The sequence below is a fragment of the Tribolium madens genome, unplaced genomic scaffold, assembly GCF_015345945.1.
Source record: "Tribolium madens isolate multiple individuals breed KSU strain unplaced genomic scaffold, Tmad_KSU_1.1 Scaffold_96;HRSCAF=242;Tcas5.2_LG5, whole genome shotgun sequence".
Taxonomy (NCBI): Eukaryota; Metazoa; Arthropoda; class Insecta; order Coleoptera; family Tenebrionidae; genus Tribolium; species Tribolium madens.
The window spans coordinates 2,672,393-2,697,584 of NW_025401068.1; the positions used below are offsets into that span (position 1 = coordinate 2,672,393).

The 25,192-nt window shown below is 31.5% G+C and overlaps 4 protein-coding genes across 7 annotated transcripts; 3 read left to right on the plus strand and 1 right to left on the minus strand.

The window, feature by feature from the left end:
• Positions 1-125: 125 nt before the first annotated feature.
• Positions 126-1,823, plus strand: LOC123013728 (ubiquitin-like modifier-activating enzyme 5). The gene is made up of 4 exons (XM_044412465.1): positions 126-338; positions 387-719; positions 767-953; positions 1,003-1,823. Exons 1-4 carry the CDS (start codon positions 208-210, stop codon positions 1,507-1,509), a joined length of 1,158 nt encoding a protein of 385 aa, XP_044268400.1. The 5' UTR covers positions 126-207; the 3' UTR covers positions 1,510-1,823.
• LOC123013725 (protein eyes shut) lies at positions 1,575-19,085 on the minus strand. 2 transcript variants are annotated; one of them, XM_044412459.1, is made up of 15 exons: positions 18,792-19,085; positions 13,898-14,207; positions 13,613-13,843; positions 13,451-13,564; positions 12,462-12,630; positions 11,661-12,414; positions 11,306-11,616; positions 11,056-11,257; positions 8,480-8,631; positions 8,295-8,431; positions 6,007-6,819; positions 5,749-5,955; positions 5,508-5,699; positions 2,648-3,174; positions 1,575-2,600 (listed from the first exon to the last, which is right to left on the minus strand). In XM_044412459.1, the coding sequence occupies exons 2-15, from the start codon at positions 14,184-14,186 to the stop codon at positions 2,187-2,189; spliced, it is 4,512 nt and encodes a 1,503-aa protein (XP_044268394.1). In that variant the 5' UTR covers positions 14,187-14,207; positions 18,792-19,085; the 3' UTR covers positions 1,575-2,186. The 2 variants fall into 2 exon arrangements, with proteins under 2 accessions (XP_044268394.1, XP_044268393.1); XM_044412458.1 differs by having other exon boundaries at positions 13,613-14,207.
• Positions 18,961-22,416, plus strand: LOC123013729 (MKRN2 opposite strand protein). The gene is made up of 4 exons (XM_044412466.1): positions 18,961-19,193; positions 21,480-21,625; positions 21,713-21,790; positions 21,845-22,416. The coding sequence occupies exons 2-4, from the start codon at positions 21,492-21,494 to the stop codon at positions 22,275-22,277; spliced, it is 645 nt and encodes a 214-aa protein (XP_044268401.1). The 5' UTR covers positions 18,961-19,193; positions 21,480-21,491; the 3' UTR covers positions 22,278-22,416.
• Positions 22,417-23,401: 985 nt separating this feature from the next.
• On the plus strand, positions 23,402-25,178 carry LOC123013727 (U2 small nuclear ribonucleoprotein auxiliary factor 35 kDa subunit-related protein 2). Of its 3 annotated transcripts, XM_044412461.1 has the most exons (5): positions 23,402-23,575; positions 23,688-23,779; positions 23,836-24,654; positions 24,710-24,830; positions 24,909-25,178. In XM_044412461.1, the coding sequence occupies exons 1-5, from the start codon at positions 23,568-23,570 to the stop codon at positions 25,144-25,146; spliced, it is 1,278 nt and encodes a 425-aa protein (XP_044268396.1). In that variant the 5' UTR covers positions 23,402-23,567; the 3' UTR covers positions 25,147-25,178. The 3 variants fall into 3 exon arrangements, 2 of the variants coding, with proteins under 2 accessions (XP_044268396.1, XP_044268397.1); XM_044412462.1 differs by having other exon boundaries at positions 23,836-24,830; positions 24,909-24,932; XR_006413281.1 differs by lacking the exons at positions 24,710-24,830; positions 24,909-25,178 and having other exon boundaries at positions 23,402-23,579; positions 23,836-23,879.
• The last annotated feature ends 14 nt before the right edge of the window (positions 25,179-25,192 follow it).

Below are 25,192 nucleotides of genomic sequence, written 5' to 3' on the forward strand. Positions count from 1 at the left end.
TCATAATTTTTTTTATAAATGTCTTTGTACAATTGTTATAGTTTAAAGTAAGATATTCTTTTATAAAATTCAACTTTGAATAGTAGTTTAAATGTGTGATCATCGGGATAGAATAGTTCAAATGATTTGACAGTGACAGGTACTGTCATCAGCAGGTGTGTGTCCCATATGTTGTAATCTCGCAGTAACAATTAAAATATTTTTAAAATGGAAAACGTGGAAGATCTTAAAACCAAAATTAGCGAATTAGAAAATAAAGTCAAGTTACTGACCACGAAAAATGCTCGGGAAAAAATTGAGACCATGTCGACTGAAGTGGTGGATTCAAACCCCTACAGGTATTTTTTACATTTTCTATCACTTTTATTTCTTTTAATAAATTATAGTCGTTTAATGGCATTGAAACGCATGGGAATTGTAAACAACTACGAAAACATAAGAAACTTTTCTGTTGCAATTGTTGGTGTTGGGGGTGTAGGAAGCGTAACAGCAGAAATGTTGACTCGATGTGGGATAGGAAGACTCATTTTGTTCGATTATGACAAAGTAGAATTAGCTAATATGAACCGATTATTCTTCCAACCGCACCAATCAGGTTTAAGTAAAGTTGAAGCTGCTGCTGAAACTTTGAAAAATATCAATCCTGATGTTGATATTTCAACGTACAATTATAATATCACATCTATTGAAAACTTTGACAACTTTTCAAACATACTCAGGTGAGAAAAATAAATCTTAGTAGTTTAAAAATAACTCAAATTCGTAGGACTGGGAGTTTAACAAATGGTCCAGTTGACCTTGTTTTAAGTTGTGTTGATAACTTTGAAGCAAGGTTTACGATAAACGCAGTATGTAATGAATTCAACTTGACTTGGTTCGAGTCAGGAGTGTCAGAAAACGCCGTCTCAGGTCACGTCCAATTTATTGTACCTGGGGAGACTGCATGTTTTGCGGTTTGTTATCCAAAGTCCAAAAAATAAAAAATAATAAATCACATTACAGTGCGCCCCTCCACTGGTAGTAGCATCAAACATCGACGAGAAGACCTTGAAAAGGGACGGTGTCTGTGCAGCAAGTCTTCCAACAACCATGGGCGTAATTGCAGGTTTTCTAGTTCAAAATGCCTTAAAATACCTCTTAAAATTCGGCAACGTTTCTAACTATCTGGGATATAGTGCTTTAACCGATTTTTTCCCAAACATGAATTTGAAACCTAATCCACACTGTGATGATTCCAATTGTCGGTTAAGACAGAAGGAATTTGCAGCTAAACCTAAAGTCCAAATTGTTGAAAATACACAGGAGAGTGATACACCTCTCCACGAGGATAATGAATGGGGCATTTCACTCGTTGATGAAAGTGTTGAAAATGAGAAAGGAAGTCAAAATGTAGCCTCGGGTGTTAGTTTGGCTTACACAGTTCCTGATAAAGAAATTGGAGATGTTGAGGTATCTAAAAGCGATGATACGAGTTTAGAGGAACTCATGGCGCAAATGAAAGCTATTTAAATGTTTTTAATTATATTTTATCTGATGTTTTATCTTTTAGTAAATTGAAATTAAAACAAATTGAAAACTGTTTTATAAGATTTAATTTTTATGAAGATAAATAATTATATTTCTATTTATTTTAATAAAAAAATTTACAATAAAATGGGTGAAACCAGATTAAAATTGGCTAAAAAAGATGTCGGATTTGACTTTTTCTGTATTTAAGTTTGCTATAAACGCTTACACTTTGCAATTTCCTCCATGTCTGAAATGGAAAGTATTGTTTTATAAAATCAGCTGTTCAATATATTTAATATAATTTTTTACAGATATTTGGTTTTATTACTTCCTTAACTAGTTAAATTAATAAGAAATTTTTAGTTTTTTTATTCAAAAACACGACAAATTATTAACAACTCATTTATTTTTGCTCTGCACACTTCTATTACTTTCTTATAAAATGTTTTCAATGGCATGTGCATCCTATATGTAAATAAACAGTGTTTATCTATAGCATTTGTTTTTGGCAGTGATTACGTGATGAACTGATGAAAGATAAACACTTCAAAATTGCAATCTTGCCTTTTCCTTCTTTCTCGTTCTTCTACTAACAAAAACACGAAGACATCTAGAATATCTACAAATCATTCTCTACTCTCCGAAATGAGATTTTTTCCACTTTCTGCTGGTAATATTTAAATCATTCTGCATACATTAATATCTCTCCCTTCAAAAGATGTAAAATCACGAATAACTTTTTCGCCATTGGTGGCAAAACCTTCAATGCAACCCTCAAAAGTGTCAATAAATGTACCATTTGTTTCTTTCTTGATGGACGTTTTTGTGGGAATGCCTCCAATGTAGAAGAGACCATCGGTGGACATTGTTGTATTCTCCAACATTTTTTTATGTTTGCCTTTATAAACAATTTTATTTTGGTCTAATTTGATTAGAAATGGAGCAAAACTGAGCTCGATGTTATGCCACAAACCGTCTGATATTTTATAATAAAAGGGCAAACTAACTAATTTTGTCCCAGTTCTCTTATCAACGGAATATGCGATTTTTAGAAATCCGTTTTCAAGACCCACACCAATGAACGAATTTTCCTGAAAAGAAAATAACAAAAAATGGAATTAACTTTGTTTATGCTTACTTTTCTGCTCCACAAAACAAGCCCATCCCTCTTAATCGTCGTAAAATTCAAATACAAATTCTTCACTTCAACTCCCGGAATATTCCTCTTCTTTTCATTATTTTTCTTGACTATGAGATAACTGCGGCCTGTGAATTCCGGTGTAGTGACTTTAATTTGTTTTTCACAGTAAACTCCTTCCCATCCTAGATGGCACGAACATTTAGGGCCCACACACAGGCCGGTGTTTTTGCATTTCGTGTTATCACATTCCGAAATAGATTCACATTTATTTCCATAGAAAGTTTGAGGACAAGAACAGTGCGGTTTCATGAATGAGTCAAGCCAACAAGTGCCCCCATTTAAACAGGCGTCTTTGCCACAGGGAGTGCCGTCGCAATCGTTGATATTTCGGCCGTTCAAAATGCTCATTTTATTGAGCGGAATGTGGACTCCATTCACGGAAAAGCCGCGAATGCAGCCTTTGTAGGGGACAGGGAGTTTTGATATTGCGTGCAAGGGGAGGGTGGAAATGTCGGGGTGGCCTCCTAAAAAAAAGTTTATCTTTTTAAAAACATTTGTACACTCACTTTTTTGTCATTTTTAACAAATAATTTTAAACAAATAATTGAATAAAATTTATATTTTTTCGTAGGAGACTTTGGACAGGTCGATTTGTTCTCCCGTACAATAATAGTCGGTGAAGTCATAATTTGTATCGTCAAAAATATTAATAAAATTGAAAACAAAGACAATTAAAAACACAGTTGATCTGGCCAATTTTTTTTAAATGTTCCGCCAAAAAAGTTTTAATTTTTTTCCCTACTTTTGACTATACCAGGTGAACAAAAAGTATGAAACTAAATGTTTCTTGTTAAACTATTTATTTTTTGGAAAAACTAATTGAAGAGTGGTAAAGTACATATGTATAAGTACTATAAAAATGTGGACGTTACAAGAATTGTTTGTTTTTGAGTTCTATAAATTTTTTAATTTTTTCAAATGGGAACCCACTCTAAAATCTTTTTTTGCAAAGGCTATAACACAAGGCGACAAAAAAAAGTCATGTCGTGACAACTAGACAGATTATATATCATTTTGTTCGTCTCAGTAGACAAATCAAATGCACTAAAAAAATTTTTTAAAGGTCCACACACTTTATACCAAATATTTTTTTTCTAATTTAAATGAATTTAAAATACTTTAACTTTAAAAAATCATTACTCAATAACTATTAGGCCGATTTCGTTCAAATAAAGACCATTCTAAAGGGATGGCCTTGCCCATTAGAATGATATAAAATTTGAAATTAAATATTAGCAAACTTCTCTTCAGTGTTCGAAGAAGTTCGAAGTAAAACAAAATAATCTAAGAAAAACCCTACGAGTAATTTTTTCGTCATTACCATCGTGTAGAGCATCTCTTTATTAGTTGTAATCCAAATTTTTAAAAAAAAATACACCGAGTAGTTTTCAAGATATGATTTTTTGAAGTTAAGGTTTGCTAATCAAGCAAAAATCTACACGATGGTGACAAAGAAAAAAAATACTCGTAGGGTTTTTCTTAGATTATTTCGATTTACTTCGAACTTCTTCGAACAGTGTTCGAAGAAAAGTTTGCCAATATTCAATTTCCAATTGCATATCATTCTAAAGGGCAAGTCCATCTCTTTAGAGTGGTCTTTATTTGAAGGAAATCGACCTAATAGTTATTGAGTAATGATTTTTTAAATTTAAAGTATTTTAAATTCATTTAAATTAGAAAAAAATATTTAGTATAAAGTGTTTGGACTTTTTAAATTTTTTTTAGTGCATTTGATTTGTCTCACTGAGGCGAACAAAATGATATAAAATTTGTCAAGTTGTCACGAGATAACTTTTTTTGTCGCCCTGTGTAATCTAAGGATTACAACTACCTAATTTTTATCGAAAAAAAAATTCATATGTTCTCTGAAATAAAAATTAAAAACAAAACAAAATTTCATTCCTAAAACACGATCACATTTTTTAAACCACTTTGAATATCATAAATTTTTATTATCTGAAGGTAAATGATAAAAAAACGCTTGGTTAGGTACATACTTTTTGCTCTGCTTGTTCCGTTTTTATAGTTACATTGAATATTCACCTGTTTCAGTTTGTAATAATACCTTGTAGAATTCAATGTACATTAATTAACCAAACGCTCATTAAATTAAAAAAAATCATTTGCAGTAATGTGAAAATCCTCGAGAAAATCAATAATTAATTAGGTTACCTTAAAAAAAGATTTTCTAATTATTTTAAAATAGCAATCTTTAACCAATTTAATTTTGTAATAAAATTTTGATATTTCTATTTTATGTATTTTTATGTACCTAAGTTGGTTTAGTGGAAACAATCTTTTTACAACTATGTTTTGGTTTTAGTGTTTTTTTTTTTAATTTTTAATGTCAAAATTTACATCATTTTGTAATAAACATTATAGATAGGTACTCTAAAATTTCTCTTCGAAATCAGAGCACTGAAGTGTCAAAATTTTTATTAAAATCATCGATCAATTATTAATTTGAAAAGGGTCTGATCCGTTGAAAACAGACTGAAATTGTCTTCATTTTTATTTTGCTTTCAAAGAGTAAAAAATGTTGGCAAATATTATGTTTATACGTAAAAATGCTTATTTAGTTGCCGTTTATAGTGTGCAATAAATGGAACTGGTTATTGCGTAAATATCTCTTATAATTAACAAAGACAAAGTAATTTAATTTTTTCGGTTCATTGAGTCTAACGTTGTTATTGTCTTAAAAATAGAAATTCCCATTCACCAAAAATAAGGTTTCTATGTTACATTGTTTTAAGTAAAGTGAAACGTAATTTAAGTTCCCGCACTTGGAGATTTTCACCTATAAATATGTTCTCTTTTGACATATTTATTCCAGTTTCGGTATCCAAAATACCAGAATTGATTATATTATCAACAGACAAATACGCCTTTTTCCCAAATATTCCCAACTGCATTTTATACCAAATTCCTTTGATTAGTATTTTGGTACTTCTGATTGTCGTAGGTTCATTTGGGGCAGCTTTATTTTTATCTTTAAATTAGAAACATTATTAACAAATAAAAAATTGTGCACTACTTACATGAGAGTATTCTCAATTCTAAACTTCCACTAGACAAAGTTAATGAAATGAAACTTGCCCCAGGTCTCTCAATGAAAAACAACAAACCATTGTCGTCCAATGGACGAACTTCCATCTCAACATTAAAGTGATTTTCGCTGAATTCCGTCGATGGAAGCGAAAGAAATGATCTCAAACCGGTGAAATTGACATCAGTGATGTCCTCATCTGCAAGTTTATAAAAAATTACACTTCCCCAAAAAATTTAAAACAACCAACCTTTGTCGCAAAATTTCCCTGATTTTCCAATGGGACAATCACACTCATAGTCTGACATCACAGGCACACAGGTCGCCCCAGCCTCACATTTGTGATAATCCGAATCGCATGGATTTCTCCTAAACGTGCACAAGGGCCCAAACCAGCCATCTTGACATAAACACATGAAAGTACTCGCATGGTGGAGACAAATTCCACCGTTTTGACAACTTTGTTCGTAACATTCCGTCGTGCCACACTGTCCCACACCTCTCCCTATTGTCTGTCTTGATCCTTGCAGGGGAATCACCAGATTCCCGGTTATCAACTCAACGTCGAAAATACACCCGGCGAAACCTGTATGCAAGGGCAAATCATGGGGGAGCGTGGAGAAATTCAGGGAGTCGTGTCCACCAAGGTATAAAATCGGGGACACATCCAATTGGATCAGATTCCCGGGGGATCTCCCAGTCACATTCCCCAAATTCTCCACATCAAGCCATGCCCTCCGTCCGGAGCGGCCCACCCGGACTAGGTAATTTTTGGGCCCTTCGTCGATGGGCTGCGGTGTGAAAATCCTCCTCGGTCCTGATCCCAGATTCCACGTCAGCATGATGTACCCCTTGACGAAACTCACCGCCATGTGATCGGAATAATAGTCATGGTGACCTTTCTGACCCATGAACATCAAAAGTGATATTTGGTCCATCACCGATGGGAGAAATCTGAATCTGATTTCCATGTTTTCGGAAATGCCGCCAGGGATTGGGTAAGCGACAAATGAGGACAAGCCGCGAATTGTTGACGAAAAGTTTGGCTCAGTTATCTTCAAGTCTTAAAAAATTTGTTTGAATTGAGTTATCAAGAGATTGTGAGTTAGCCCAGTCAAATTAGACAAATCGGTGGTGAAAGAGAGTTGAAATTTTTTTAAACGCTTTCTTTACACTTTGGTAAACATATATCAAAAGTCCCCAAAGGTGGGTGGCGAGCTCGATGAGGGGGAGGGGGCTAAAGGTATCTTCTTTTGTTTTTTTGCTTATATCTCGGAAACTATTACTCCTAACGGTTTTTGCCTGCTTATCAAAATTAAAGCCTACAAAATTTCCTACAAAAATGATCCTTTGCATTTTTGTTGTATGACTAACTGTAAGCGAGTTATAGGGCTGAAAAAAAATCATTTAAAAAAATGTGCTTTAAATGTTTAAATAAAGATATAAACATAAAATTCTTTAGACGTGTAAAGGGGCACTAAAATCAGATTTTTCGAAAATTAGTTTTTAAGGGAATAAAATAGTGTACACATTTAAAGGGATATAAAAACATTAAATTTAGAAAATATGATCCTTAGAGAGTGTGGAAAAACACTTTTCAAATTTTAATGAAATAAAATAGAGTTTAAACGCTTAAAAACAAAATTAGAAACATGAAATTTCTAATTTTGAGAGTGCAGAAGTACACTGAGACGACACTTTATGAAAATCAACATTGAATATTTATCCATAAACATAGCCCATGCGAAGAACGACTATAACTGAATCCTATACATAACATAGGTAATTGTCTAGCTTTATAGAGTACCTACGCCTATGGAATGTGAACGGGCTTTTTCCCATTTAATATAAGAAATACACGCCGACAAAGTCGCAGGTAAATGCTAGTTCAGCATATAAGGATGACTCGGAAGACTTGATAGACCCTCGTGGCACCTTCTAGTAAATTATTGGATCCAATACATTCAATTTACTGTAAGCTTTATTTAAATCATCGATATTAAATCATCTATTTATTAATATTGTACTGAACAAGACTGTAATTCGGTTTTCAATGTTTAAGTTGAAGACGAAGATGCAGCATATGAGGACGACTCGGAAGACTTTATAGACTCTCTAATGAAGTGTTGCACCCAATGAATTCAATTTGCCTTCAGTTTTTTCAAATCACAAGATTAATTCTGTTTTAAATGCGGATAAAGCACATTTTTTTAAATGATGTTTTTTTTCAGCCCTATAACTCACTTAGAGTTAGTCCTACAAAAAAAATGCAAAGGACCATTTTTGTAGGAAATTTAGTAGGCTTTAATTTTGATAAGCAGGCAAAAACCGTTAGGAGTAATAGTTTCCGAGATATAAGCAAAAAAACAAAAAAGACACCTTTAGCCCCCTCCCCCTCCTCGAGCGCGCCCCCCACCTTCGGGGACTTTTGATATATGTCTATCCAAGAATAAAGAAAGCGTTTAAAAAAATTCCAACTCTCTAGGATTTTTTTCCACCGATCGCCCTATTTTTCTCTAATTTGACTGGGCTAAGTACCGTTTTCGCAGAAGTGGCCGTGTTTGCCAAATGGACATAAACAAATGTAGCCGCTGCCGGAAAATTGGATACAAGTGCCGCCGAAAAGGCAAGGGTTGGTGTCACAAACTGATTTTTCGCACATTTTCCCCAAAAATCTGTTTACAAAAATAATAAGCAAAAAAATTAGAATATTTCAAACCAACCCATTTTTGCAATGACAAGTCCATTTTTCACCCTGTGAGTAGCAAGTAGCGCCATTACTACAAGGGTTTGATAAACAAGCCAAAGAGGAGCATTCCGTGACACCGTAGCCGTCTTCAGCGTCATTGAAAATATCTAAATTCTTGTCGGAAACCTACAAAACGAATTAGAAAATTCGAGGACACATGAATTTTAAAAACTGATTCTTATGTAAAATTTTCTGCTGAATTCAAATCCGGAAGTCGTTTTTTGATTTGAAATTGCTTTTACTATAAAGAAGACGATTTTGTGAAAAATTTATAAAACTCAAAACTGCGCAAATTTTGTGTTTACACCCCTGTATCCTCCTTCTGTAGTATTTTATTTATCTCACTTTGCAAAAATAAATCTGACAAATATGACAATAAGAAGTAATTAAAGCTGCAAAGATAAAAGATATTCCTAAAATATGAAGCTATAATAATTTCTAGTATAAATTAAATTAATTTGTGGGAGATACTCGTAACACCCATTTTTGTGGAATTCCTTAGAAGTTGCTTATATTCCGCTTCCCTGCTAACGCAATGAAACATTGAAATTTTTACCATATAAAATAAAATCTGCATTTTGGTACGCTGAGTCACTGACATTATCTTAATTTTTTACTCAAATAAAAAAATTACAATTATAAATAAAATCATAATAAATACAAATTTCAAATCAGTCTAAATAATAGGAGTGTAATTCAATATGGCTGGAAAAAGGTATTATTTATTGCAACCACCCGAGAAAGACACCCTCGTTAGAAAGATAATATTACAATACAATTATAAAACTGAATTTAAATTTTTAACAAAATTGTTTCCCGATTGAAAATATTGATAATATGCGAGTTTGCATCTTATCTTACGCGAATGTAAAACCGTTTTTCCGTATACATTTCACTAATATCAGTAATTTAATTTAAACTAAATTGAAAAAGTGTTTAAAAAACTGATTCTTCGTGTGAACATTTTTGTCAATTTACAAACAGGAATTACTTTTGCTTTGTTCCTTTTAATTTCAATGGCTAAAAACAGAAAGATAAATAGATGGTGACGCCACAATCCCACAATAATAGTTGTAATAAGTTGGAACAATCAAAAAATATAGTACATAATTTATAAATTACTATTCTTTTCATTTTGAGATTTTTGCATTTTTAGTATTAACAATTTGTCGCTTTTGTACAGGCCACGCTCTAAGGAAAACTTCAAACGAGTCTTCAAACGAACAAAATTAAATTGAATTTTTAAGAAAAAGAGTAAAAAAATTGGTTTTGTTTACAATTTGATGTTGTTAGTAAATTAAATTAGTACCTCACACACAGTTATCTTATTTTAAATATTTGTAACAAATTGCAAAATTCAATTGTTTTTATCTTTTATGAAAAAACATATAATTCAAATTGTATGAAAAAATACAGTACCTAACATACAGGGTGTCAATTTGAAAACTTGCAATCGGCAATATCTCTAGAACTAAACAAGTTTTTGAGAATAACTCGAAACCGTTTCGGTGGTTTTTAGGGGGAATCAGAATGACATGGTAGGTGACGCTCCTCCACCCACCCTTAAGCCACAGCCACCTTAAGTTGAAAATTTTAAATGGCACGACCCTACTTGCGATATATCTTTGGAAAGCCCATAACAAGCGCTTTTCAAAAATGTCATACAACAGCCTATTTGGTAAAGTTATTTTTCCAATTATTCAAAAACGAAGACGTTAAATTTTAATTTTTTTTACTATATTCAAGGGTGGGTGGAGGTGTGTCACTTATCATGTCATTTTAATTCTCCCTAGGAACCACCAAAATGGTTTTGAGTGATTATTAATAACTTTTTCAGTTGAGAGAAATTGCCGATTGCAAGTCTTAAAATTGACACAGTGTATGTAGGTTATCATCTACTATACTCAAAAAATAAAAAAAATTCTTATGTACAGTTTTTTTTTATAAAAAATCAAAATGGTCAAAAATAGATGTTCTTTTTAATATATTTTTTACACATGCAAAAAATTTAAATTAATGTACTATACAGGTGAGTCAGAACTCGCGCCCTAGAGAAAAATTTCAAATAATAAAAGATACCAGGAAAAAATGTTTAAAAAATTCTATCTGTCAAAAAATTTAGACATTTTTATGTCTATTTAATGATGCTGATGATCTTGTATAAGTATGTTTTTTTTATAATTATGTAGTAAAGGTACCCATAAAAGCCACAAATAACATTAAACAATTATAATTTAGGATACTGCTTCCAAGAAATAAATAAAGTCAAATTGCAAAATCTAAACTCTCATAACTTCGAAATTTTTGTAGATTGAATTTTTTTAACATTTTTCCACCTTCCAGGTATCTTACCTTCCATGGTATTTTTCTCTGGGGCGCGAGTTCTGGCGCATCCTGTATAATTGTTGCTAAGGCCATGATATTTTTTTCATAATTTTTAAACCATGATTTTTTTAATTTAATATAGTTCAACGTTAACTACGCGTCTTTTGCGTTGCCTGCTAGCCGACTAAGTTAATAGCAGAAAAATTTTGCTCATTTTTCACATACCTTAAGCCTGAGCATACACCCGATGAAACCAGTATCTGGTAAGTTAATATTTGCGAGTTCTTCGGGAACCCCACCCAAATACAACCATCCAGAAGGTTTCGAAAACCGTCTTTTGAGTGCTAATTGGTCACCAGTCATGGAAAGAGAATCATTAACTTTGATTGAAGCATCACATCGTTTCAAATCTCTACTAAACTCCAATCTACAATTCTACTATTGATCATCAAATCAAAACAATAACTCGGCTCACTTTGCTTTGATTTTCATGAGGTCACCATTATTTACAGGTATTTTCAGTTCACTGAGTAACATAGTTTGGTACCCACACGAAAATTTAAATTTTAAATGTCCATTTTCAATGTATAGCACCATATAAGTCGAATCTGTGTTGGAATAGAATAGCAATCCTTTCGAAGACAGGGTTTTTGCATCTAATTCTATTGAAATGTTTGTACTGTCGGGTAAACGGTGTTTCAGGTAAGACTGGCCAGTGAAAGCGGCTTTTTGAACACCCATTTTCAGCTCACAGAAGTCGCCTTCGGTATCAAAAGGACATAAACACTAAAATATTTTATTACACAAGAATTATTTTTTGTAAAATATACTTGATATCCTAATTCCGATTTGTAAACACAAGTTCCTCCATTTTGGCAGTGAGTTTTTGTACAGTCGAAAGGAATGACGGTGGTTTCAGTCATTTGTTTTGTTGTTGTTTCAGTTAAAAAGTCTGTGAGTCCAGTTGTTGTTTCTGGTTCTTTTGTAAGAAAGGAGGTTGTTGTTTCGTCGGGAAGAGAAATGTTTGATTCTTCTTTGAGGGAGGAAGATATAGGGATTAGAGTAGTAACGGGAGAAAAAGTGGAAGTTTCAGTTGACAGTACTGTAATAGTTTTTCCAGTAGCGTTATATACAGGTTCTGTATAAGTTTCGGTTGTTGTTATTGTACTAAAAGTTGTTTCAGTTGTCGGTGTTTCAGTTTCTGTTGTAATCACACTAATTTCTGTTATTTTTGGTGTTGTTGAATAGACAAAGATTGTCTCAGTTAACTCAGTGGTGATCTTTGTTTGGCTGTAAGTTGTCGATGGTACAAATTCAGTTGTTGTCCAAGTGACACTCGTAGAATATGGTTCTACGGTTATAGTGGTATTTGGCACTTCTGTTTCTGTGATTAGATGAGTGGTTGTTGTTGGGTGAAAAATGGGTGAAGTCCCAATGGGTGAAATGGGTTGTGGACTTGTATAAGTACAATCCAAGTCACCATTGTCTAAGATAAGGCACTCACACTGAACACCTGTGAGATTTGGCGGACATGAACAAGTGGAATTGTCAATACCATCCACACAAGTACCACCATTCATGCATCTTCAATTATGGTTAATAATTTTTGTAAAAATGTATTTTATACTTACTTAGGCCCTAGTTGGCATTCGTCATACTGAAACTGACACAAATCGCCGTGAAAGTCGGGAACACAGTAACAAACTGGTTGATGATCTTCTTTGAGACAAAGAGCACCATTTGCGCAAGGGTTGACGTCGCACATTTTCACGGTTTCTTCACAGTTCCGTCCAGAAAATCCTACACAACAAATAGACATTTCTTCAAACAATATACAGGATGTCCCAGCGAGTTAGTGGTCCATTAGTGACCTTAAAATGATAAAATATACAGGATGAGCCAGAACTCGCGCCATATAAGGTAAGATATCAGGAACATGGAAAAAATGTTAAAAAAATTTTATCTATAAAAGTTTCGAAGTTGAGGGTTTAAAGTTTGCACTTTGACTTATCTATTTCTGTTGGAAAAATAATTTTCCAAGTTTTTTTGCTATAGGCTATTAAAAGAGAAAACAAGGAAGCTATATCCTAAATTGTAACTCTGTTCAATGTTATTTGTGGCTTTTTGGTGTCACGGGCTAATAGTGTTTTATGTTCATACTCGTATGCTGTTTCATTTAAGAAAATACAAATTTGTATCGTAACTTATTTATGGGACATGCTATATGATTGAAAATAATTTTAGGTAATGCACTAGATTAGTTAGTATCTATCAATTTCCTATAGTAGACATCTTTTAAAATTTTATCATTTAAAGGTCAACATTGGACTTTACCAACTCGCTGGAACATCCTATATAAAAGGTAAACAAAAAATATGGCACCAAGCGTCTAACTATTTGTTTCCACAAAAAATAATTGATGAAAGATAAACTAAAAATATTTTTTCGTGAGTTTTATGAAACTATTTTTCGAAAAAATTGTATGTTGTCATTTAGAAAAAATTAAAGAAATCGAACACAAAACAAAAATCTAAAAAAATTATTTTCAAAAAACGATCACATTTTTTAGTGGATAGATTCATCAATTAGTTTTTTTTATAAAATTGTGTTGGAATTGTACCAAAGAGGCAGGCACAGGAGTAATCTGCCATTAGGTCGACGCAAACAGCCCCATTTTGACATGGTGCAGACATGCACTCGTCGACTTCATTTTCACATAAAAGTCCTTCCCATCCTGAAACTCCCATTTTCATAGTGTTTCCACAAGATTATTTACTAATACCTGGTTGACATTTACAAGAGAAAGAATCTCCAGGTCCCTCGACACAAATCCCTCCATTTGCACATCTAGTCTCATTCGTCGCGTTGCAAACCGCCACGTCAACTTCGCAATGCACCCCTGAATACCCAGGCAAGCAACTGCAAAAATACCCGTTGGCTGCATCAAGACATGTGCCATTATTCAGACAAGGGTTGCTTTCGCACTCGTTGAAATCTTCTTCGCACAATTCTCCTAATTGGAAATGTTTATAGTAACGAAGAATCAAAGTTGTGAGTGTTTTTGTACCAACAAATCCCGGGGGACAGCTACAATTAAATGAGGCAACTCCGTCAATGCAAATACCTCCATTTTTGCAAGGAGATGACCAACATTCATTCCAGTTTTTCTGGCATTGTATTCCTGTGTAGCCATCGATGCAATAGCAAAAGTATGTCGAATTCAAGTCGTCTAAGCAGACGCCATGCACGCAAGGGTTGCTGAGGCAAGCCAGACCGGCTGAAACTTCCAGTGGGAGGAGGAAAAAGGGGATTAAGAGGAGGAACAGGGTTCTCCCGTCGCTACCGACCGACCACATACTGCATTATTGGCTGAAATGCTAAAAATTATTTTAAAAAAGTTGGTAGTTGAACTTTTTTTTGAAGAATTCTATATCATTGGATTTGATAGGAATTTACTTCTTGATTTTTTAATATTTTTTTCCAAAATATTCAACGGGAATGGTGAATTTTTCTAATGAATATAGTTGGGTGAGTACAGTGCCAAAATCTAACGGAAGGGTAATTGGGAAAATTATGAGGAAATTAGAGGAAATTAAGGAACATTATTGGTTTTTTGTTCATTTTTTGATAAGTTAGAGGAAATTTTTAGGAAATCAGGGGAAATCATAGAGAAGTCACTGAAAATCAGAAGAAAATTAAAGCAAAACAGGAAGTGTACTAAATTGAGAGAAATCAGAGGAAATAATGATGAGGAAATCAAATGAAAATTATTGATAAACGCTCATGCACAATTAGCTTTTGTTTATTCATGCGTTAACAAATTAATGAAAATTTTAAGAAAATCATGGGGAAATTATGGAAAATTATGAGAAAATAAAGGAAAATCATGAATAAATAATTAAGGCAAATTGAGAGAAATGAGGAATCAAGGGAATCAGGGAAAATCAAAGCAAAAGAAGAAATCTGGTCCACAAATTGTGGAAATCAGAGGAAACTATTATTAAATCAGGCGAAACCAAGAGAAATCGGGGAAAATCATAAGGAAATCAAGAAAATCAAATCAAAAAAGGATATACATATCAGGTGTACAAAATTGGAAAAATCAGAAGAAAAAATGAGGAAACAAAGGTAAATAATAAGAAAATCAAAATAAAAATTTTGAAATTGCACATGCACAAGTAGCTTTTGTGTTTATTTGTTGACTAATTAATTAATCTTGAGAAAATAGTGGAAAATTATGAGGAAATCAGTGAAAATTATGAAGAAATCATCAGGGAAAGTTTTGAATAAATTAGGGATATTATAGCGAAATTATAAGGAAATTAAGGAAATCGGGAAAAATCAAATCAATAAAAGAAAATCTGGTGTCCAAAATTGGGCAAATCAGAGGAAATCTGATTTTGGACAAAATTATTGAAAATTATTAAAAATGCACATTGCACCTTTTTTGTTTATTTGTTGACAAATTAATAAAAATCTTGAGAAAATCGGGGGAAATCAAGAGAAATTATACAGGATGTCCCAGCGAGTTGGTAAAGTCCAATATTGACCTTTAAACGATAAAATTTTAAAATATGTATATAGGAAATTGATTAATATACTATTTTAGTCTATCGCCTAAAATTATTTTCAACTATACAGCGTGTCCCAAAAATAAGTTATAATACAAACTTGTGTTTTTTTATTAAATGAAACACCATATATTTCTTAGCATTTTTATGACAATGTTTTCGAGCTACACTTTAATTGCTCGATTTTGATTAGTTTTAAAAATAAGACGGTTTTTTTGACGAAAACATGCACTTTTAAAAAATTCATTACACAAAAACTAAGACAGCTACAATATTTTTTTTCTTACTTCTGCAGACAAGAAAGTACAGAATTTAAAGCTGTACCAATTTTTTACACTTTTGCATTTGTAAAAATTAAAAAATGAAGAAGTTTGTTAAAAGTTAAATAACTTCAAAAAATTAAAACTTATTGTTTTTAAATTGTCTACCTAAAACATAAACTTTTAAATGCCTAGAATTGATAAATAAAAAGATATTTAACATTCAATAGTAATTGTAGCAACAATACCTATCAATCAATATACATATGAGCAACCATAGTAATTCCACCACGGATCACTTATCCGTTGATTTATCCAGATATTGTAAAAGTCGTTATAAATACTGAAATTTCAATTATTTTATTGTAAAAATAAAGAATAATGGATTCAGTTTAACATAAATGTGATTATTAAGTGATATTTCTTCCATTTCTTGTGCAACTGTGAACTTTTTAGCTGACAATAGTTATCATTTTTTTTATGTTTAATGTTAAATATCTTTTTAGTTATTGATTATAAACACTTAAAAGTAAATGATTTTGGAAAGGAAATTTAATAATCTTTTAAAGGCAAAAACAATAAATAGGGTATTCCATTTAAATTTTTTTAAGTTATTGAACTTTTAACAGACGTCTTCATTTTTTTAACTTTGCAAATGCAACACACTAAAAAAATATTACAGCTTTATAGCTTGTGTCTTTTTCTTTGAGGTAGTAAAAAAAAATATTTCTAGACGTCTTAGTTTTTGTGTAATAAATTTTTACAAGTGTATGTTTTTATCAAAAAAACTGTCTTATTTTTAAAACTAAGCACAATCGACTAATAAAAGTTTAGCTTAAAAACATTGTCATAAAAATCTACATTCAAAAATGCTAAGAAACATATGGTGATTTATTTACAAAAAACACAAGTTTGTATTGTAACTTATTTTTGAGACACACTGTATAGTAGAAAATAATTGATGCGACTAGATTGGCATCTATCAATTTCCGATATATGTACAAGTTTTAAAATTCTATCGTTTAAAGGTCAATATTGGACTTTACCAACTCGCTGGGACATCCCGTATAGAGAAATTAAGGAAAATCATGACTAAAATCATGAGTAAATTAGAGGAAACCTAGAGAGATTAGGGAAAATTACTTGGAAAATTATGAGAAATCGTAGCAAAAACAAGCAATATAATTATGTAATGTACAAAATTTGGGAAAACAGGGTAAATCATAAAAAAACAAAAAGAAATCATTGTAAATGCGCATGCGCAAGTAGGTTTTTTGTTTATTTGCAGACAAATTAAGGAAAATCAGGAGAAATCATGAGGAAATCAGGTAAAATAATGAGAAAGTCAAGGAAGTTAGAGGAACAGAAAAACATGATTTATTAAGTATCAAATAGATCAGTAGACAATAGGTATCAGTAGACAATAAAGATATCAAACACGAAATAAAAAAAGTGTAAAAAGAAGATCAAAGCTATGGATTTGGTTAAAAAAATTACATAAAAAATTAGAAAAAAATACGATTCGAAATTTTGGTTTCTTGACAAAAATACTTCGCATATTCAAATTCTCCGGAGAATTTTACATGGAGTTTCTTCGACTCCGGGCGCTTATTTTCATCCCCGGATGCTGGAAAAGCCGACTTATGTATTAGGTGATCGCATGAAACGCTCAAAAATAACCAATAATGTGCTGATTACTCGAAATCTACTCGTCGAACATTTTAACCGGTTGTATCGATTTTACGTCTAGAAAAAAAATCGAAATTTTTGTGACCAATTCTACAATTTTTCTTAAGCTAAAGCGCACATAAAGTTTCCTTCATAATTCGCATCTATTTACAATACTGAATGAACTTCTTGTGAAATTCGTAATCATAGTTGATTATCTTCACAATTACTGTGCTCTAGAATTTTACTATATGCACATCTTATTACTAAAACAATAGATTAGGACATTTCACACATTTGTAACGACTTCTGGCAAGACAAAAGGAGGTTTTAGGTCGGATATCCGTAGATCTGGCCCCTAGCATTTAACACTATTGAGTGAGACAATAAAAGAAAGTTTCTCTTTAGAAAAATTAATAAGAATTCATGTTTACGGTCATGTAATTAAAATTTGTATTCAAAATTAATTATAATTACGCCGCCAAATTTTTTTAATGAAGACAGTTAACAATAAAGAACTGACATAGTTTCACTATCTTATACGTCACATCTAGGCATTTGGAAATTTAAATAATTTTAATTTTTAACAATTTTTGCATTATCTTTATGTAACTTCTAATGTGTGGTATTGTTTATTTAATATAATAATATTCAATATTGGAAACGTGACTGTTAATTACTGAATAAACGATTGGTTTCCTGCACGCAAATTAAGCCAACAATGCGGATTTTGATTAAACATAGTTAATTAGTTTAGAAAACCAACTATGAAAACGATGTACAAAACTTTAAATTAATCTACTTTTTAAATACCTACTCCTATTTTTCTATAAATAAAGTTTTTGACATAAAATTGTCAAAATGCAAAAACAAGTTCATCCCTTTTCGACCTAAAATTAAAATTTGGTAACGCTTTTTAGTTATTTTTCAGGTTTAATGACAAATTAATTATTTATTCATCAAAGTTATAAATTCACAAATTATGAAATACTAAATTAACTTTTCCTAATATACTTTTAGAAGTCGATCTATAAAGGAAACTATGGGAACGAAATAAGTTAATTAGATATTGGCTGCCTATACAACACCTGCTACACCCAAAGAAATTATAGTTTTCAAAAATTATTTATTTTATTTTTTTTTTCCTAAAAAGTATTGTTTCATACATAAATTTTTATGTCTTTACATCATTAAAAACTATATTTATTACTTGTCTGGAAATTTTATAAATAGTTTATAACGCAAAAATCTGGCAATAATTAAAATTGAGTGATATATTTTAACTGATTATAATATTTTTCCACGGTTTCAAGAAATACCACTAACACAGTGTTCTCTAACTATCGATTATTTTTCCCGTATTGGCACAGAAGCAACACATTTCCATTTACACAAAAACGGAAAAATCTATGCTACATTTAACAAAAATCTAGCAACAACCGTTTAAAGTCATCCTACTTACAATAAAGATAATTCGACGTTTCCGTTATAATTAACCACCACCTGCTTCACTTTTCCGGAAATAAAAATTTCGTATGCGCGCCGGGAGAGTGATACACTTCCACACCACATACGGTTGCTATGGTAACATATAAACAACAATGGTGAGTCAAGAAACGGCAGGTACGCAAAGGTAAAAGTTTTATGACCGCACGGCCTACTACGAGAACGGTGTCGGTGATTCCGTATTGTATTCAGTTGTTTACTGTTCGTTGTGCAAGTAGGAGGCTGTGATCTCATGTTTGTTTCACGTTTATTTTCGCAGCAAAAATTATGATCATTGCAAAGAAATAAGAGAAAAATGATTGCAAAATGGAGTCGTCATTGTGAAGGTCTTGGAGGGAATTTTGCTAAGATTGCCAAGGTAATACATATTCCAGTTGTTGGAATGAAATTATTGCTTAACAATGTTGAGCATTTATTACTTCCGGTTTTTTTTTTATTATACACAAATATGGCGCGAATAATAAGACTAGAAACGTGTAGTTATTTGTGATATTTTATAATTGAAATGTAAACTCTGGCACATGATGCAGGTGTTCTAACGATACGGAAAGGTAAACATGATCAACGTAATAATTAATAGACCAAATAGTAAAAAACGCGATGCTTAATTATTAATCTGAATTGTAAACAAGTGAATTCACTTCTACAATCACTAAACACTCTGTATAGACACCTTCATATATGTACAAGTTATTCTCATGTTATTTCAAAAATGAAATCTTTCAGACTTCAGAACTGACAAATCTGTTTTTTCAAGTTTTCTGTACTTTTTACATTTTCAAATTTTCAAACTACAACTACAGCTACATTTCGATTTTTTTTCAGTTATACAAAAGAAATCATCAAATCTGTTTTTTAAAGAAAATTATTTTTCATATTTTTAGTTTTTATTTTAAATAGCAAAACTTTTGATTTTATTAAGTAATGTTAAACACGTAAGTTGAACATTTTTTATTTGATCTCGTTTAATTGTTTGTCTAATTTTTTAATTATAGTAAAATCGTTTTCCTAAGACCTACTAAAAATTTTATTACTTTTAAGTTAAATGCGGTATTCTTAAGAGTAAGTAACCAGAGGGTAAACAAATCATAAATTAGTGGAACCCACCCGGACCCTGAAACAGGTCAGTTTTTAACAGGGTCGGATTACTTACTTTATTTTTGTCTAAAATACTTGAAATGTTTTAATAATCTTTAATGTAGTTGTTATTAAAGTCAAGTGTTTTAAGAAATTTAATAAAACCAGGTGGTTATAATGTGTCATAAAATTTTTAGTAGGTTTTAGGAAAACGATTTTACTTTATAATGTAGCAAAGTCAAGTTTTATTCGCACCCTTAAAACACCTCTTTCTAATGCACATACCCAACTAAAATTCTGAAAAATTATTAATTATTAAAAATCGTTATTTACCTTTAAATATTAAAATACCTAGTGAAAATGTTAAAATAGTTACAAATTAAAAATTGTATCACAAAAAAATAAAATGAATGACAGACAATACAGTACAAACTTATGTTTTTTTTATTAATAAAACTTTTATATTNTAAAACTTTTATATTTATTGTAATTTTTTATAATTTTGTTAATGTTATTGTCTTCTATTGCTTGGATCTTGAACTTTATTTGATATTTTTTAAACGTTAGAATTTTTACAATCTTAAAAAAATAAGATTTTCTCTCGGATTTTCACTGCTTTAAAGAAGAAAGGTTAAACTTTAGGGCTATTGTATTTTTTAACGCAATGAATGTTAAAAAAGTTAAAATGGTTATTTAAAGTTGAATAACTTGTAAATTTTTAATAGATACCTATCCTCTATATTTCAATGTTTATTATTTATTCACAAAAACAATTTTTTTTATAAATGTTACGACCATACTTATGCCACCAGAAATTGTAACTTGTATAGACCTAACTTCTTAAGATTATCGAAATCAAGGAACAGCAGTGGATATTATTGTGTTTTAGATTTTATAATGCGCTACGTTCATATATTCAGACTCTTCGTTTTGAATCATTTAAACGCCAAACTAAAACAATTCTTATGAAAATGCTTTCTATTCTTTCAATGAATATTTATGTTTTTTATATCTTTCATTGTAGTTATATCTAATATTGACGAGTGTAAAATTTTGTATAAATTTTGAACACAATAAATTATCTATCTATCTGTCTATGTTGTTGATACATTATATCAAATAACTTTTAATGCCAAATGAAAACTACCTATGATTTTTTCAGAATTTTAGTTTAATTAAAAAGAAGTGTTTTGTAGGGTTGGGATAAAATTTGACTCACTTGGTATACAGGTGCGCCAAAACTCGCGCCCCAGAGAAAAATGCCATGTGTAAGGTAAGATACCAGGAACATGAAAAAAAATGTTAAAAAAATTATATACCTAACTTTTTCTAACAGTGACAATTTTTAAGAAAAGCTTCTTAGAAAAAATCAGGGGTCGATCTGATTTTTTTATCTCAAAATTTTAACATACATTTTCTTACATTTTTCGACCAACTATAATAATAAAGTGACCGAGTGAAAATGTCGTTTTTATTGTTGTATTCTAAAGTGTGTTAATTTTCGACACAAATAGATATTACCAATGTGGTTAGGTAACTTATTTCATAGCTCATTACATTGTTGCAGAGGTGATTCGTAATGAAAGTAATGGATCCGGGTATTGTTTGTTTCCAACACTGTGGTCCTAAAATTTTCTGCTTCTTACTGCCGGAAACATGTCCAGTATGCGGAGCAGATCTTTCGCAAACAAACTTTTCTCTCTTGCCCTTCAGGTACGTAAAAAGTACATTTATTTTCATACATAAAATAAATCCAGGTTACAACTGTTGATAACTGTTAATTTATTAATTTATTTGCAGAGTTCCGTACCCGTTCATTCGAGCATCACAGTATCCTTGTTCTGTAATTATAAAACCAACATCCGGTGATTTTTTAAAGTAATTGCTCGTTTTATACAATTATAATTTATTACGACCTATTATCCTTTCTAGCGATTACTACAATTCGATGGATTTGCATATCGGCGTTACGACTTCAACGGGAACCATCGTAGAATTCGACAAAAACGGCCTAAGAAGACACCGGAGTGAACAATGGAACCAGTGCTTACTCCTCGATCAAGTTCCAAGTTCCTGGACGGAACATTGGGACAACACTTTGTTCCAAGTTTGTAAACAAAAATGCTGGTCGTCTAAAGCCTACAGTGAAAATAGACATAATTGCTATACTTTCGTTTTAACATTTTTAATGAATTTACATTATGGAAATTTGAGCGAAGCAGCGAGTAATAAGACGGCTTTTTGTGAAAAATTTATTGTGCCTAGAACAACTTCCGCGGGGAAATATATTTCACTTTATAGGAAATTAAAAGAAAGTGATTTTTATGTGCATAGGACTTTACATGGGACGAACGGTGCTAAATAATTGTTTTATTACTAAAAAAAGCAATCCAATAGCTAGTAGTAGTTTTTTATTTAATACACATGTAATATTCCTATATTGTTGGATTTTGTATGTAAATGTTGTTATAATATATTAATAAACGATGAATTAGTATTACTTATTTTTGTGTTTACTTTGATAGGTTTCAACCAAAAAAACCTTTTTTAGATAGGAAGTTTAACATCTGTAACTATAGATTTTGATAGATACATAAGAGTTTTTGAGATAATTTTAATACTTTTATTCAACCTCTATGTTAAAATTGAATTTTATCTACTCTTTTCTTCATGTTAAAATAAAATTTTATCGTCTAGATGATAAAAAATACATCCATTATAGTATATGTGCGGTTGTTTGTTGCTAACAATCTTTGACATTAAATTTCATTGTTGAATTTTACTTTGACAATTATAAATATCGACCAAATTGACTACAAAATTAGTGAGGATTGTATAATAAAACTATTATTATACAAGACGATAAAATTGAATTTTATCTTTGAGAGCAATTTAGCGTCTAAGCGTCAGCCGAGACGCTAATATGCTCCAAAAGATAATGAAAATTTTATCGTCGCTTACAGTTGCGGAATTAAAATTTCGGGCAGTATTGTCATTTTCGTAATGTAAACTCTAAAACAACCTTTACATTAATAACCTCATTTATACTCTTGTCATGTTTATGTCATTTTGACTTAAAAAATAGCGTAGTTTAAAAGATAGTTTACAGTGAACTTTTTGAAGTGACAAAAAAATACTGCCCGAAATTTCAATTTCGTAACTGTACAATATAAAATTTTATTCAATCCTCACTAATCATTTATACGATAAAATTTTATTTTAACATGAAGAAAAGAGTAGATAAAATTCAATTTTAACATAGAAGATTAGAAGACTGAATAAATAACTACTACTGAATATTAAAAAATGTTATCAGTTTTAGGAATGTGCAACTCTACTTTTTTCAAACTTGATCGAAAAAGGTTTTATGGGTTTTTAGGGTTTTTGGAGTGCAAAAAACGCATTAACTCCATTTTTTTAATTTTCTGATTCGGTCTGATGTACAATCGGAATTATTTTTCATTTGACATTTTTGACATTTCACCGACTTTTGAGGTTAGATTTTGAGTTTTGTGCGTTTGTTTGTCATTAGAAAAACAATTTTTGGCATTTTGTGGTTTCTTCTGATATTTTGTGGATAACTTTCTATATTAGGTGTTGATTAAATTCCATTTAATCTTTTTTGAAGATATTTTCAGACATTCAGCAAGAATTAATGGGGAAGTAGGTATCCTTTTTAAAAATAATTGTCCTTGATTGTATTATTAACATATTTATTATTATGGGATAACACCTCTTACAAATAAGCGTTATGTTTTCTTAATGATTTACATAGACATGAGAAATGGAGAAAGATTGCTAAAAAAGTTAGAAGAAAACGTATTAGACAATCTCTAGCGAAAATCAGACATGAAAAAGAAGAACAAGGTTTGTGTTTCAAATTTTTCACACCCAACAGTCCACAAATTATTTTCTCAATACAGAACAAAGAAAACGAGAACAATCCCCGACATACATTCAACTTCTTCAAAAATATGAAGAGGAAGAGGCGTTTCAAGAAGAAGAAGAAGCTAGATTGAGAGCCGAAGCGGAGCAACGATGGTTGCAAATCGAAGAAGAAGCGCAAAAACAATGGCGGGAATTACAAAAGAAGCTTGAAGAAGCTCGTGAAGATAGAATTCGCCAAAACTTGCTTATTAAACTAGAATGGGAGAAGGAACAAAAACGACTCAAAGACCTAAAAGAAGCCAAAGAACGAGAACGTGAAGAAAATGAAAAAAGACAGCAGCAACTTCGTGAAGAAATTGAAAACTTTATCGCCCATGGCGGCGACACTCCTGAACACCTTAAAGTCTATATTGAAATGAATCCAAATAAACCAGTTTGTCCCTTTTTTCAAAAAACCTCAGCGTGTCGCTTCAAAGATTCGTGTTCTCGCAATCACATCAAACCGGGAGTTAGTCGAATTTTGCTTATACCAAATTTTTATTCACACTATAGTTTAGAACAGACTGAAAGTGAATATGACGACTCGTCGTTGGAGTTTGAAAATCACGAAACGTATTCGCATTTTAAAGATTTCTTCTTTGACGTATTACCTGAAATGGAAAGGTATGGGAGAATTCGCCAGTTTAAAGTTTGTTGTAATCGCGAATCGCATTTACGAGGGAACGTTTATGTCGAATACAGTACGACTCGGGAGGCTGTGAGGAGTTTTCACGTTTTTAACGGACGTTGGTACGGGGGCAAACAGCTAAGTGTCGAGTTTTGTAACATTGAGTCCTGGAAATCAGCGATTTGTGGTGATTAATACTTGATACTGTTTTTTTTCTTTTTGCTTAGAACAATTATTTTTAGGTTTACATAGTCGCAAAAGGTGTCCCAAAGGCAGTTCTTGCAATTTTCTTCACGTGTTTCCAAATCCACATAACTTGTTTTATTTAGCTGACAGAGATGAACATAGAACACCGTCCAGAAGGTAATTTTTTATAGTTCTAAAGAAGCAATAATTTATGTTGAAAAGTATTAAATTTATTAAAAAGTTTTGTATTTACAGTATTAGCAGGGCGGAGACAGAAGAAAGAAATTGGAGATGGTCTGAATCACCCGAAAGATTTCCGGGTAATCACACAAGTAGCCATAAAAAGCGTGAAGAAAAACACACAAGAAATGGATCTAATTCTAAAAGACGAACTCAGGATAGATCACATAATAGGAGAAGTTCTAAAAGTAGAAAAAGGAGTAGAAGTAGACGAGAAAGTAGAAACGATAGAAAAGATTCCAAATATCGTTGATTGTTACAAATTTTATAGAATAAACGTGTTAAATAAAGGCTTTTGT